This window comes from Limulus polyphemus, unplaced genomic scaffold (assembly GCF_000517525.1).
Source record: "Limulus polyphemus unplaced genomic scaffold, Limulus_polyphemus-2.1.2 Scaffold4678, whole genome shotgun sequence".
In the NCBI taxonomy this organism is placed as follows: domain Eukaryota; kingdom Metazoa; phylum Arthropoda; class Merostomata; order Xiphosura; family Limulidae; genus Limulus; species Limulus polyphemus.
The window spans coordinates 43,102-56,925 of NW_013670288.1; the positions used below are offsets into that span (position 1 = coordinate 43,102).

At 31.9% G+C, this 13,824-nt stretch overlaps 1 protein-coding gene across 1 annotated transcript in view; it reads left to right on the forward strand.

Moving 5' to 3' along the window:
* LOC111088896 overlaps positions 1–9,478 on the forward strand; it is a 29,365-nt gene extending 19,887 nt beyond the window's left edge. The window contains exons 10-14 of the mRNA XM_022400139.1: positions 447–596; positions 2,724–2,859; positions 3,787–3,918; positions 6,017–6,334; positions 9,344–9,478. Of these exons, the coding sequence (XP_022255847.1) occupies positions 447–596; positions 2,724–2,859; positions 3,787–3,918; positions 6,017–6,334; positions 9,344–9,356 (749 nt within the window). The 3' untranslated portion in view covers positions 9,357–9,478. The remainder of the gene's footprint in view (positions 1–446; positions 597–2,723; positions 2,860–3,786; positions 3,919–6,016; positions 6,335–9,343) is intronic.
* The last annotated feature ends 4,346 nt before the right edge of the window (positions 9,479–13,824 follow it).

Below are 13,824 nucleotides of genomic sequence, written 5' to 3' on the forward strand. Positions count from 1 at the left end.
GGATGAAGGCTGCCTGGGGGGGGTCACCTGTTTTAACCATTCACACCACCGTATAATACTGTGTTGTCTGTCAGTAGACACTAAAATGACATCACATAAGGGACACAGTAAAGCGTGTGTATGCCATGAATTACAAGAAGAATTATGTATTCTGTGGACTACAACACAGCATGACATATGAACTTCAAATAATAATTGAAGAAATACATTTATCATTCAGGAAAATTATAACTTTCAGCATTTAGATATAAGTGCAATTTAAGGGTTATTGTTATTAGTCACAGATGTGTACAGACAGTTAATAATTTGTGATTATTGTTACTACTGTAGGTTTCTCTTTCACTTGGGTGGGTCATATGGTCCACCGGGATCACCTTGTGTTCATTCCTGCACATGTGTTTTTATGTTGTAATATTTTAAAGTAATCACTTTTTAATATATTTCAGTAAGCAAAGACACTACATGTCCTATTGTGCTGAAGTTAGTACTTCAAGGATTAGCTGCTGATTGGGCAGTGGACATTGGCAGACTTCTGACATTAGAAACTAACTGTGATACCACTGAAAACTTTCAAAAGAGTAATGTCAAGAATTCAAGTAAATATTTGATGTTTCATAATTGGTATTATATAAACATTAATTAAGTCATTACCAAAATTTTTAATTCACCTGAATGGAATGACACTAGGAATAATTTATTGAATTAATGGTCATGTTTTAAAGGTATAGAATATGGTTTATCAAAGGAATGTTTTACTGGCTTATTTACTAATGCTCCAACTTATTCAGATTACAGTATTTTTGTATTTCAGTGTTCACTGTGTTACCTTAATCACAATTACATGGTCTTTTTTTCTCTTTTTTTAACATATATGTCACATTTTTGTTTTAAGAAAAATATACAGGGTCATTGAATATTATATGATGTTTTTCAAACTTAAACCACAACAAAGCAGTAATAATTTATGAACATACAGTTGTGGTGTGTGAAGAGCACATGTTTGCAGCTTTTTACCAAAATAAGTGAATCACATATAAGATAAGATATTAACAAATGTGGTGACAGAGAGGGCTACATGTATCCTATGGTTAGCAGAGACATTACACAAGAAAGTAGCTGCAATGAGCTGATTTCCAGGGCAAACATGATCACCAGACATTGTTCCTCAAACTTTTTCATCAGAGGTTATGTGAAGGACATCATCTAAAGGACAAAGGTGCCCAATCTGGGGATACTATGTGTACAGATCACCAGTATAATAGCTACTGAGATGGCTGTTATGCTTGCTAACGTATGGATGGGAATCAAATAATGACTCTATCGTTAGGGCCAAAAATGGAGCATGTGTAAAAGTGTATTGATGGCAAATTGTGTGTGGCAAAAAGCTCCATTCATGTACTCATCATTCAGCACAAACCTTTAGTGTAATTATGTCTCTGTAAAGAGGCATACTTTTTTTCTATTGTTTCTTCTTCTTCCAAACACTTTTCAATCGACCACTATTCCTTCATTTCTTGGGGGATTGACTTGAAACTTGGTAGGATTATACCTTGGTCTAATATTCCCAGACATTTTTTTGATTTAGGCCTTTTTTAAGGATTTTATGAGGTCAAAGGGCAAACAACCTAGACATGTATATTTTTGGGCTCCTGTGCCCACAGCAATCAAGATAAAAATTGGCACATTGGATTTGCCCATTTTGAAGTCTTTTGTTAGGGGGGGTCAGAATTCATCAAAAAAACCCATAATTTTAGGGTTTTTTGGTCAATTAATTGGCCATATTCTGACCAATTTATATGGGATTTGGTACAAAGATACAGGCCCCACACATTGACAAACAAAAATTTTGGACTTGCCTATTTTTTAGTAATTATAGGGGACTCAAGATGCCACAAAATGCATAATTTTAGGATTTTTTGACAATTACTCTGCAGTATTTTGGCCAATTTAAATGGGATTTAGTACAAAGATACTTTTTTTACAGGTCCCATATATATATATACAAAAATGTGGGATATGCCAATTTTTGGTAGTTTTTTACAGGTCCCAAACAGAGATATAGACAATTTTAGAGTTTTTGTCTTTTGATAAATGTTTCTGCGAGGAAAGTACAATTTGGGTTTTTGTGAACTTTCATGTGTATGTCAACCAACATACATGGGAATTGGTACAAAGACACCTCCTTTGCAGGTCCCAAGGATGATATAGAAAGTTTTCGATTTTTTAAATGTTTTAAAAAAATTTTCTAATGTCAAAATTGGCCATGTTGAGATTGTGTGATGGAGACATACCAGCATATGTTGGTCTCTTTAATTCTTACTGTCTTTTCATGGTTCAAGCTGCATACATGTGCTTATCATCGACCACAAACCTTAAATTTGTAATATGTCACATAATTTTTGGACATACTGTTTATGTTTTCACAAAGGAGAGAAGTCAAGTGCTTCATTGTGAATATTTTTTTGTTTTAATTTTATAATAAAATTAAAGTTGATTATTGAATTTTATTCTTGGCATATAATGAAATATTTTTGACTTATGTTGAGTAAATAGAATGAAGGTAGTTGATATTAAGAAAATAAACTAATTAACTATGAATTTTGTAGATGTGCTAGTATTGTTGAAATGTTGGTATTTTGTCTGATGAGTTACTTTAATACCAGAAGATTGAATCATTACAAAATTTTTGAGCTGACATGGTATTTCTATTGTTGTATCTTTAGAATTCACACCACCTTGGGAGTGGAAGGAGGGAAGACTCCTTGCTTATGAGTTAATTTTGCACTTCATCCTTCAGAACCATTTAGCATACACTTTTGGACCAAGCAACCTACAGCTTAGTGGACTGGATGGAAGGGAGTGAGTTTTATTTTAACACAACCAAAATTACCTGCCCCCAGTGACAGGAAAAGTTTTTTGTCAGTTCTTCATGCAGACTGTTGTAATAGGCAAAAACATAAAATTACTGAGTATGATGCAATATGTGGACCCTCCTGTTTGTAAACTTATAAAAATACGTTCGTAATTTTAGTTCTAAAGGAATGTTTACCTTCTCCAACATTTTATTTTTCATAAGCAAAGAAGCTAGTTTTTTGTATAGATTTACGTAAAACAGGAATACTTTAAATTTACCAGTGAAAAGCATTTATGCAAGAAATAAATACATTTCAGAGCAATGAGAGCTTAGAAGTTGTGATGATTTTATATTTAATATGTTCATTTCTTTTTCAAAAGTTAGTTAACTACATTTCCTGAGTTTTATTTATATATATATTTTTTTAATTATTTGGTTTCTGTATAAGGAAATTAGTTTTAAACGACTGAATAAGAACATATTTAAAATTAACAAATGTATACATGAACAGTTATTGAAAAATATTAAAAAAAATTTTCTTTTGTTTGGAACTGTAATTTTTCCCATCAAGTATATTATCTGAAATCCAAACAGTTAAACTCAATGTATTAATGTTTTTTTTTATGATTTATTATTTAAAAGTTTATGACGTATTAAGTTCAGAAATAACAATTTAACTCATATTTTAATTTCTTAGATCAAAAAGATAGATTATACAGGCAGCTGGTTAGTGTTGTGTAAAACAAAACATATATATATATATATATATTTTTTTTTGTTAGACCTTCTGTTGTTTATAGTTGGTTAATCTTTTTGGAATTAAAAACAAATTATCAGCAGATTACTGCCAAATAAACTTTCTGGCTTAAACTATTCTTGTATACTTTATTTTTATTATCAGAAACTGTAATTATTGTCTGAACCATGTTTAGGTCCAGCTGTTCTCAACTTCAACCTAGGAGAAGGCACAGTTTAGTCCCATCTAAAAGTCTTCAGATTGCTGCAGGGCTAGGAAGTGAGGGAAGGGTGACTCCCATTGGCTTAAGCACCATCCTGAGACAAGAGTAATTAAATATTTGAAATTTCTCCATCTCATTTTTACATTTTCGTCTTTTAAAGGATATTAACTAGTAAATTTTATATTTTCTGGCTAAACTGCTAACTTTTTCTCAAAAACAGAAATTAGAAATTAACTCTCTTTCTTTTTCTTTGTTTATTTTAATGTTTTAGTCTGCAATTTAAAATAACCAGGATACCACTTCAAAATGATATATGTATGTGATGATTTAGTAGTACAAAGTACCTGCTTGTAACAAAGAAATTTGGTCTGTTAAAGATGTTAGAAACAAAATTCCAGTTGAAAGTTTTATGTTAAATAAACAAAAATGTGTTGAGAGTCCTAATGATTCCACTCTATATAGTTGACAAATATCTCATAAATCATCACTTAAATGTAAACTTCAACCATTTCAGTTGTCTTGATTAAAAAGTTATTGTTAAATTTTGGATATTACATAAAAAAAACAGGTCAGGAACAAAACACGGGATAACAACAATTTGTCTTCCAGACAACTTTTTGATATCTTGAATATTTTTAAATATACATATGTTAAAATTAAGCATAATTTTATGAGCAATTGGCTTGTAGTTGCTCTACTCACCATCTATATAATTTAGTCTACTGGTTTGAGTTTTTGAATATTAATTTGATTAAATATGTTTTTAGTAGTAGAGTATGCTGATAACATAACACTACTTGCAAATGTTTTCTTGTCTGTGAATTTGTCATGATGAATTGCAAAACTGATTTGATCATAGTGTACGGTTTGTTATTCAGAAATGTTAGATTATTTGTATGAGGTCATAATGAATTGGCCCGGCATGGCCAGGTGGTTAGGGTGCTCAACTTGCAATCTGAGGGTCGTGGGTTTGAATCCCTGTCACACCAAACATGTTTGCCCTTTCAGCCGTGGGGGGTGTTATAATGTGACGGTCAATCCCACTATTCGTTAATAAAAGAGTAGCCCAAGGGTTGGCGGTGGGTGGTGATGACTAGCTGCCTTCCCTCTAGTCTTACACTGCTAAATTAGTGATGGCTAGCACAGATAGCCCTTGTGTAGCTTTGTGCAAAATTAAAAAAACAAACAAACATAATGAATTATTTTTCTTCCACAGTCTATGTTCTTTGTCTCTTAGATGATACTAATGAGTAAATCACTATTTTTTCTCAAGATATATTGTTTATTCTTCATCTATTAGAAAACATGGCTTTGTTTTCCTTATTTTTTCTAAATAGAAAGATTTTTCAACTTTCAGATGACATGATTTTGCAGAAAACTGTGAAAATATTTTCGATGTATGAAAATATATTAGTTTAGTAACTTCCTGCTATTTCTCATAATATTTCATGTTCCTTATGTTTTAGGAGATACATAAAATCCTCTTTATTTTATTCTTCTTTGTTTCTTCTCCAGCTTTGTTTGTTCTAATCCAGTCCCATTCAAACTAGCCAATGGGAAGCTTGATTTGTAATAAACATTCCACAGAGAGCTACAACAAAATATGAGTGAAGATGTTAAATTGTAAAGTTTGAGTATTTGCTTAGTGACAGAGAAGCAGCTAACATGTGATGAATATGCTATGGTATCAGTAGACTACCAAGATTGCATACTTAATTTTGTTTAACTTTAGAAAAAACATTGTATCATGTGAACAGAATTCTTAAGATACATATAATTTTTGCTTGGCCAATGATAGAACTTTCTTTTCCATATACTGTTTGCTCATTTGTTCTATAATTAATATGTGTTAATAGGCTTTGATATGTTTATGAATATTCTCCTGACAGGATTCATTACTCAATGTCATAAAGCTTTAAGATAGATTAACTTATTTGGCATGTTCTTAAGACTATATATAAACGACTTTCAAGATCTACATATCTACATGTGCCGATGTTTCCGTTTATCGACGTTATGTTTTAAGATCTGTGCAAGAACTCAGCTAACAGATGCTTCCGCATATAAAAGCTATCTTCAATAACTAATCTTAACAATTTTGATGAACCCTGAGTAACATCACATTCTTTCATTCTGATGATTTTATATTTCCTGTATCTATATCTTGTTTTATGTTTAAATTTGTTTCTTTTCTTTTATCTAGAAGCCCAAGATTTAAGACCTCTAAAAGACAACACTCAGAAACTTCATTCAATAAAACAAAGACAAGTTTCTCTGGAAATGTTGGCTCTGCTTTAATAAACTCTAAACGAGCCAGCGATAAAATTTTTTTTCATTCATCTGTTGTTCGACAGAATTCTGATGACTTGCATCATTTAAATAGACAATACCAAAGAAGAGCATCAGTGTCACCAACCTTTCTTTTCGGTCCCCATTGTTTCCAGGGGAAGATTTATCCTTATTACTTCTTGCACACCATGCAGATGGTATATTTGACTTGGATGAATATCTGCCATATAAGGTAAGAAAAACTTTACAATTTATAACGTATAAACACATATTCATAATATATATTTATTTAGTCCATCAACCCTATATCCATAAACACTTGGATACAAATAGTAATGGACACAATATTGTTAAGTGTTTACAAACATTTATCTACAGAATATTTTTATTTAAAAAGTTTTGCATTATTACAGTTCAGAAAGTTGACAGTGAAAGTTTTTATCATTACGTACTATAAACTTTTGCTTTATTTGTATGAAGTAGAACAAGAACCGTAACTGGTACAGATTCAAAGTGCATACACCATATTTGTATTTTGACATATGGATTCTTTATTTCCAAATCCTTCCAGATTTTCCAGTTCTTGCTGCTTTAAACTCAGTGTTTCATCTTAATATTTCACCGGGAAGTAGCCAAGTGTGTATTTTGCTAAGGTGTACTCAACATTTCTTTCTTTGTGAAGTTGGGAATTTTTGCACCTAAAATCTGATTTGACTATGTTGCTTTCAAGTGGGATTTCAGATGCACGTTTGGCTAATACGTCTCCAATCTAGATAATACTAGCAGTCTTATAATTGGTAATGCAACAGCAGCTTTTTAATTCACTTGCTCTATTTTTAAAACTTACAGAAGCTATCTGTATAAAACTGTTGTTAAATTACAGATAAACCATACTTGTACACACAAACCATGACAATTAAGTACAAAATATTAAAGTACCAGAGTTAAATAGCATGCTGGTATTAAGATTAATGATTTCCTATGTTGCTTAACTGTACAAGAAGTTTTAATAAGTAAAATATATAAATACTTCTATTTGTAGATTGATTGTCACGAGCCCTCTAATGTCAAAATTATCAACTTGCATACCTTTATCTATAAATCTGTGTTTAAAATATTACATATATATGTGTAATTTCACAGTTTTTATATGTCTTTTAAAATCTGTATATTTCCTTAATTTATTTATCAGGCAGTTAAATGACATATTTCAGTTAATTATGACTGTGGGATCCACTGTAGGAGATATTTGTGTAAATTTTGACTGAATATCTATCAGTTAATAGAACTAATCTTAACAATGTGTTAATTATAGCTTTTTTGTCAAGAAACACAAACTTCAGAGGCTTTTACTATGCGAATTTTGTGCTCTGCTTGCTGAGCAAAATTGAGCTTTTCTGGTGTTTGCTCGTAAGGAAGGAAGGAACTTTGACAAACACAAATAACTTTTCCTGTGGAGAAAAATATACATCGTTTATGTTTGAAACTTTAATTGTCTTGTCATGGATGCCATGTTATTTAAATGTATTATGAGCTTTATGGTCAAATTGTAGGAACCATGTTTCTTTTTACGTTAATACTGTAACCAAGTTACTTTTTCTGTGATGTTTCCTGCTTAGATTATTACTGAATAAATTAATAATTATAGTAACCTGTCATTCAAAATTCTGGTTTAAAGGTACTTTCCAGTTCATTGTAAGGAAGGAACGTCTATCCTCTGTAAGGGCTTTGGTTATCATGTAAATGTAATGATTTGATAGTGACAGATTTTGAAATTATAAAAAAATGTTGTAAAGTTTTATAGTTAGAGGAAAGGATAAAAATTGTTTTAATCATACACATATTTATACAACAGTAAATGAGGCAAACTTAATCTTGTAGTGTAAAAGAGAAATAAGTTAAAATATGCATGTGTGTGTATATTTATAATTACAGGAAATACTTGGTTGGGAAGGCATCTAATTCTAAGACATTCTGTGGAATTTTAAATTACAAAATTTCCACTAAATAAGAAAATAACCTTTAGAATATTGTACACTTTTGTAAAATTCTTTATCTTCCACTGTGTTACCTAGTGTCTTTCAGTGTTTTATGTTTGAAAAAATGGAGTAGTTACTGTTGATCAAAACCTAGGCCACATTTCCCACTAGACCAACTACGCACTGTCTAGGGCCCCACTCTTTTAAGGGGCCCCATGTTTGTGAAGCCTGGATAGATAATTTTTTACAAGTGTGTGGCTTTGATAAGGAAAAAAGATAGCAAAAAAAGCAAATTACAGGAAAGAAATAAACAAAAAATTTCATTTTATTTCTGCTAAAGGCTCACCAAAACCTAAGTATAAACTTTACTCAAGCACATTAGACTATGTTATGTATACATGTAAAAGTAAATATTCTTTTACAACTGATCCTGAAAGCAAGTATAATTTTTCGCTGATCAGTAATATCTTATCATCTCCCTCCCCAAACTTGCTTGCTCTTTCAGCCATGAAGACATTATAATGTGACAGTCAATCCCACTATTCATTGGAAAAAGAGTAGCCCAAGAGTTGGTGGTGAGTGGTGTTGACTAGTTTCATTCCCTTTATTCTGACAATGCTAAATTAGGGATGACTAGTGCATATAACCCTCGAGTAACATTGCACAAAATTCAAAATACCTTATCAAACTGCGTTTTTGAAAATGACATAGATTGATGATTGAAATATTTGTATTTAATCTTGAAGCTGTAATACTTGTAAAGAGTGTTACTGAATTATATGAAAAAACAAAGTTGATATTGTTTTTGTCAACTTCAATCCAGACTTGTTTTCTGTTGTTTTTCTTTTTTGTCTCACTTAATGCCCATCCTCCTTTTTGTTTTTCAAACGTTCTGTACTCACAGTAGTTTGGTTTAGTTGCTGAAGTAAATATTTTCTTGAGCAACAATGGCAGGAACATCATATAAAGTTTATTAATTTCAGTGTAGTGATCAGTAAAGGCTGTTTCTTTTTACGTTAATACTGTAACCAAGTTACTTTTTCTGTAATGTAAAGTTTTTTGTCGTTCTTTTGATGACTTGGTAAACATATGACTACTGTATACCTTAAAAGCCATTATTAACGATCACTTTCATCAAGTTACTTTTCTGTGATGTAAAGTTTCTTGTCTCTCTCTTGATGACTTGATAGACATATGATTACTGTATAATTTAAAAACTTTATTGAAGATTTGTATATAACATGAAATACTGTGTTTTACAGTTATCTGGTGTAATGAAGTTGGAAAATCCTAGATATCCAAAGATATGCAGCCCAAGAACATCATGTTATAGAAATTCAGAAACTACTACTGTCACAGTGGAATCCAGTTGGATGAAGAATATTCAATGTCCTCCTCTTGTTTCTATTATAGCTTACATATTGCTACAAACAGTAGAATGTCTGGGTGACAAACAGTGGGAGTTACAGAGAATGAGTCGTCAGGTACAATTGAACAGTAACACGTAACACAGTTTTCTAGTCCTAGAGCTTATATTGTTTTAAAAGTCTTGTGATAGTTAAGATTCGGACAAGGTACCTTACTTCCACTCACATACATAACTAATCTTGTTCAGTGCTGCCCTCTATTTAAAAAAATTTTTCACATGCCATAAGCCTTTTACTTCCACACACCTGTTGAATCACATTTTTCAACTGATTCTCTCATGTAAATTATCATGCAACAAACCTCCACCAATAGTAGTGCCACACACTCACGTGACTCCCTGATATTCTACTTAACTATCACTTATATGGCAATGCTCATTTTCAGATGTTTAGTTTGTGCTCTCTTCAAGTGTTTTTTTTTTCCTCTTGTCTTTGTATCAAGTTCTCTCAACAATTTTACTGTTTATTATACAATAGTGATACTTGTAACTTATTTTGACTCAGAATTATTTTATATTTCTACCCAGTTATGGAACTTAATACTTCATTACAAATTTTTTCTACTTTTTATTTCTTACTGCTTGTTTGTGTTTGGTTATTAATTTTGAATTATGTATTCCGAATTTTACTTTACTACTTTGGAGGTTATATCTTCTATCAGCACATTTACACAAAATACAGATGACAGTCCTCAACTGTGGAATTATTGGCTTTACTTCATGGGAAGATTGAACGTTCAATGAGCTGACCTTCATTGGGCCTTGATTCAAGTTTGGGGGCCCAGAATTATGATCCGCCGACGAAAAGATAAGACGTTATACTGTTATGGTTTGTGAATATTTTTACTGTTAATATTATTATTATCTGTAGTTATATGGGTTCAATAACATAGGTTTAATTAGATTCGTCAATACTCATAGTCAAGTTCAGGTTTGAAATTAGAATTTAGTTGTATCCTTTGACCTACAACATTAAATTAGGCTTAACATGGGTCTTCGTTATTTTAGGATTACCTGTAATTCATCTTACTGGTATATCATAAATTAAGTTAACTATATAGTTTTTTCTCAAAACATCACATCTCATGCACATATTATTGTCAATACACACTTACTAAAATTTACAATATAATTATAATTTCATTTTCGTTATTATTTATCGTTTATATTTCTTCATAATAACTTTGTTTCTGTGGACCCTTGGAACCAGAGTCTGCACAAACTTCTTCTTCCAATATTGTATGTATTATTGCTAGGTTAGGGTTTTTAAATTAGAGATTAGTGATATACTTTGTCCAGCACAGTCCCATTAGGCTTAAATAATGTCTATTACTTTTGGTTTATTTGCAGTTCATCTTACAGGTCAATTGATAATTAGGTTATGTATATTGTTTTCTTCTACACATAACATCTAATACATATGTTTAATTCACTACACACTTACTTAAATTTACATTATATCAACTATTTCATTGTCGTAATTCTTTATAATTTATACTTACAATTAATTAAGTTTGTGAAGAACCCTGGGGGCCACCCTACCTTCTCCTGATATTGCTCACCTTCCTCCTACAACTGCCAAACTCGTTTAGGACAATCTAGATTTTGTCAGTTTTTCTACATCTGATTATGGCTTGCCTTCCCAGGTCTTTACTGTAGAATCTGCTAGGCATACCTCAGCCTTTTTTTAGACATGTTTCACAGTATACTTTTTCCCTCCTTTTCCAGGCATTATGTTTCATGATGAGCATTTTTGTCTCTATTTTGGGAGAGGGTACTTGCATGCCTCACTCTACACAAGCTTTGGTTCATGTTCCCTTAGCTTACCTTCAGATTTTATTCTGATTCTGTGTACTTAAAATCTCTGTCATCTGTAAGAGGGGGGGGGGGCAGTCTCTGTTAATTCCATCCATTTTATCCCCCATCTAGTTTTCCAGCTACATCTTTCCCTATAGCCTCTCCTGCAGGAAATGTCTACCTTACACCCCTTTCTTAGGCATTCCACCAATATCTAGGGGATTTTGGTGGGATACTTCCTCCTCCTTCCCTCCCTGTTGAGGCATTTGCCATCTTCAGTTCTTTCCCACCATAAGAAGCTTCTTTGCTTTTAGGATTGTCTGGGGTGGGACACTGTCTTGTACCATTTGCTTACCATTCACTTCTAATAGGGACTTACTTTTTCTCCACCGGGCTGTTTTTTGAGGCGTATCTGTGATGCTATATTCTTATCTTTTGTTGGTTGCTCTTTTGTTTCATTCTGACCCATTGCCATTTTTATCCATGTTCTATGTTCGACATGTTCTCGTCCTTTTAACTGTCCTACCTATTTGTTGTGTATGCTTTCTGCCTAAACTCGAAGTGATAGTGATGTAAAATAGCATAGAGGGAGTCACATGAGTGTGTGGCACTACTATTGGTACAGGTTTGTTGCATGATAATTTGCATGCAAGAATCAGTTAAGCCATGTGAATCAAGAGGTGCATGGGAATGAAAGGCTTGTGGCATGTGAAAATATTTTTGCAAACAGAAGGTAGCACTGAATGAGAATAGTTATGTATGTGAATGGAAGTAAGTATTTGTTGGAATTACATTTTCAGTGCAGGAAAATTAAAACTTACAACAAAAATTAGAAATTTTAAGATAGTAACTGTCGATCATGTTCATTTAATCATAACAAGAATAGCATTAAATACTAGAATATAGAAAAATTCATGTTTTAACTTTTTTTAAATGCCAAAGTCAATATACAAGCTGTTTTTGTAAGACCATTGAACTAATTCTCTAGAAATATTTTTTTGTCTGATTCTAGAGTGAAAATGTTGAAAAATTAAAAAAATCTATTACAGGTTAACGAAAAGACAAAATGTATAGTTTGGTAAATGCTAGGTAAATAATGTTATTTTTTGAATAAACAAAAACTGAACAGAAAATGCTTGAGCATTTTAAAATTGGAGACTGAAGCTGATGTGAAGTTCCCATTTAACATTTTACATAATTTTCTAAATTTCATTGACTATTATTATCATTTTTCTCTAGATACAGAAGTCTAATCAAAAACACCTTAGGTGTGAAACAAAAGGTGTAGCCAAAAAAAAAGGATTGAATGTGAGACTTAAAGGAATGAAATCAAAATTGGTGGCCAAATTGGTAACTACACTTATAGCATTGATAAGAATTTTACAGCAAATCTTCATTCATTAGTTAGCCAGGTCACATTTTTTATTTATCTTGGGGCATAATGGTAGGTAAAACAAAATATGCAGCCTAGCTAACTAATGAATTAATATTTGCTGTAAAATTCTTACCAATACTATAAGTGTAGCAACCAATTTGGCTGCCAATTTTGATTTCATTCCTTTAAGTTGCATGCTCAGTACTTTTTTTGACTGTACATTTTTTTCACATCTAAAGTGTTTTTGATTAGATATCATGACTTTTTGTCAATACTCACCAACAAACCATAGCAAGTAAAAAAGTGACACTTGATAGTAACCAGTACTAGCTTTAGGCATGCAACCCTATTATTCACAACTGACCTATACTTTACAGATCCAACAGATTCTTTAAAATATATGGTGATAACTTTTCCTCTCTAAAACAACTGTCTTTAATCTGAATGACAAGATACTAAAAATGGTCCACTTTTAATCTTAGGTGAAACTGGTAAAAATTTCAGACGAATAGCTCATGTGACTTTATGCATGGGCATGCACAAAAATTTGGGTCAAAATTGAGCTGTTTTGTTGAATAACTTTGCACCTGTGGCTTATATTCAGACCAAACTTGACACCTAATTATAGGTTGTAAACATTTATCAGTGTACCAAATTTGAAGAAAGTCCATCAAAGTTAGGTATGTTTTTTTTATCAAATACATTTTTGGTGAGATTGGTGTAAAGAAAAAAGGAAAAAATCCAATCAAAATTGGAGATATCTCATGTGTTTCTTAATGGATTGCTTTGAAATTTGGTATGTGAAGTAAGGGTTCACTAGAGCACTTCCACTGAAAATATGGATTAGTTTGAATTAACACAGTCTGAACTACAGAAAGTAGAAAATTGTTAAACTATCACTCCTGTTAATAACAGTTTGGTATGTGATGTAAGGGTTCACTAGAGCACTTCCACTGAAAATATGGGTTAGTTTGGATTAACACAGTCTGAACTACAGAAAGTAGAAAATTGTTAAACTATCACTCCTGTTAATAACAGTTTGGTATGTGAAGTAAGGGTTCACTAGAGCACTTCCACTGAAAATATGGATTAGTTTGGATTAACACAGTCTGAACTACAGAAAGTAGAAAATTGTTATACTATCA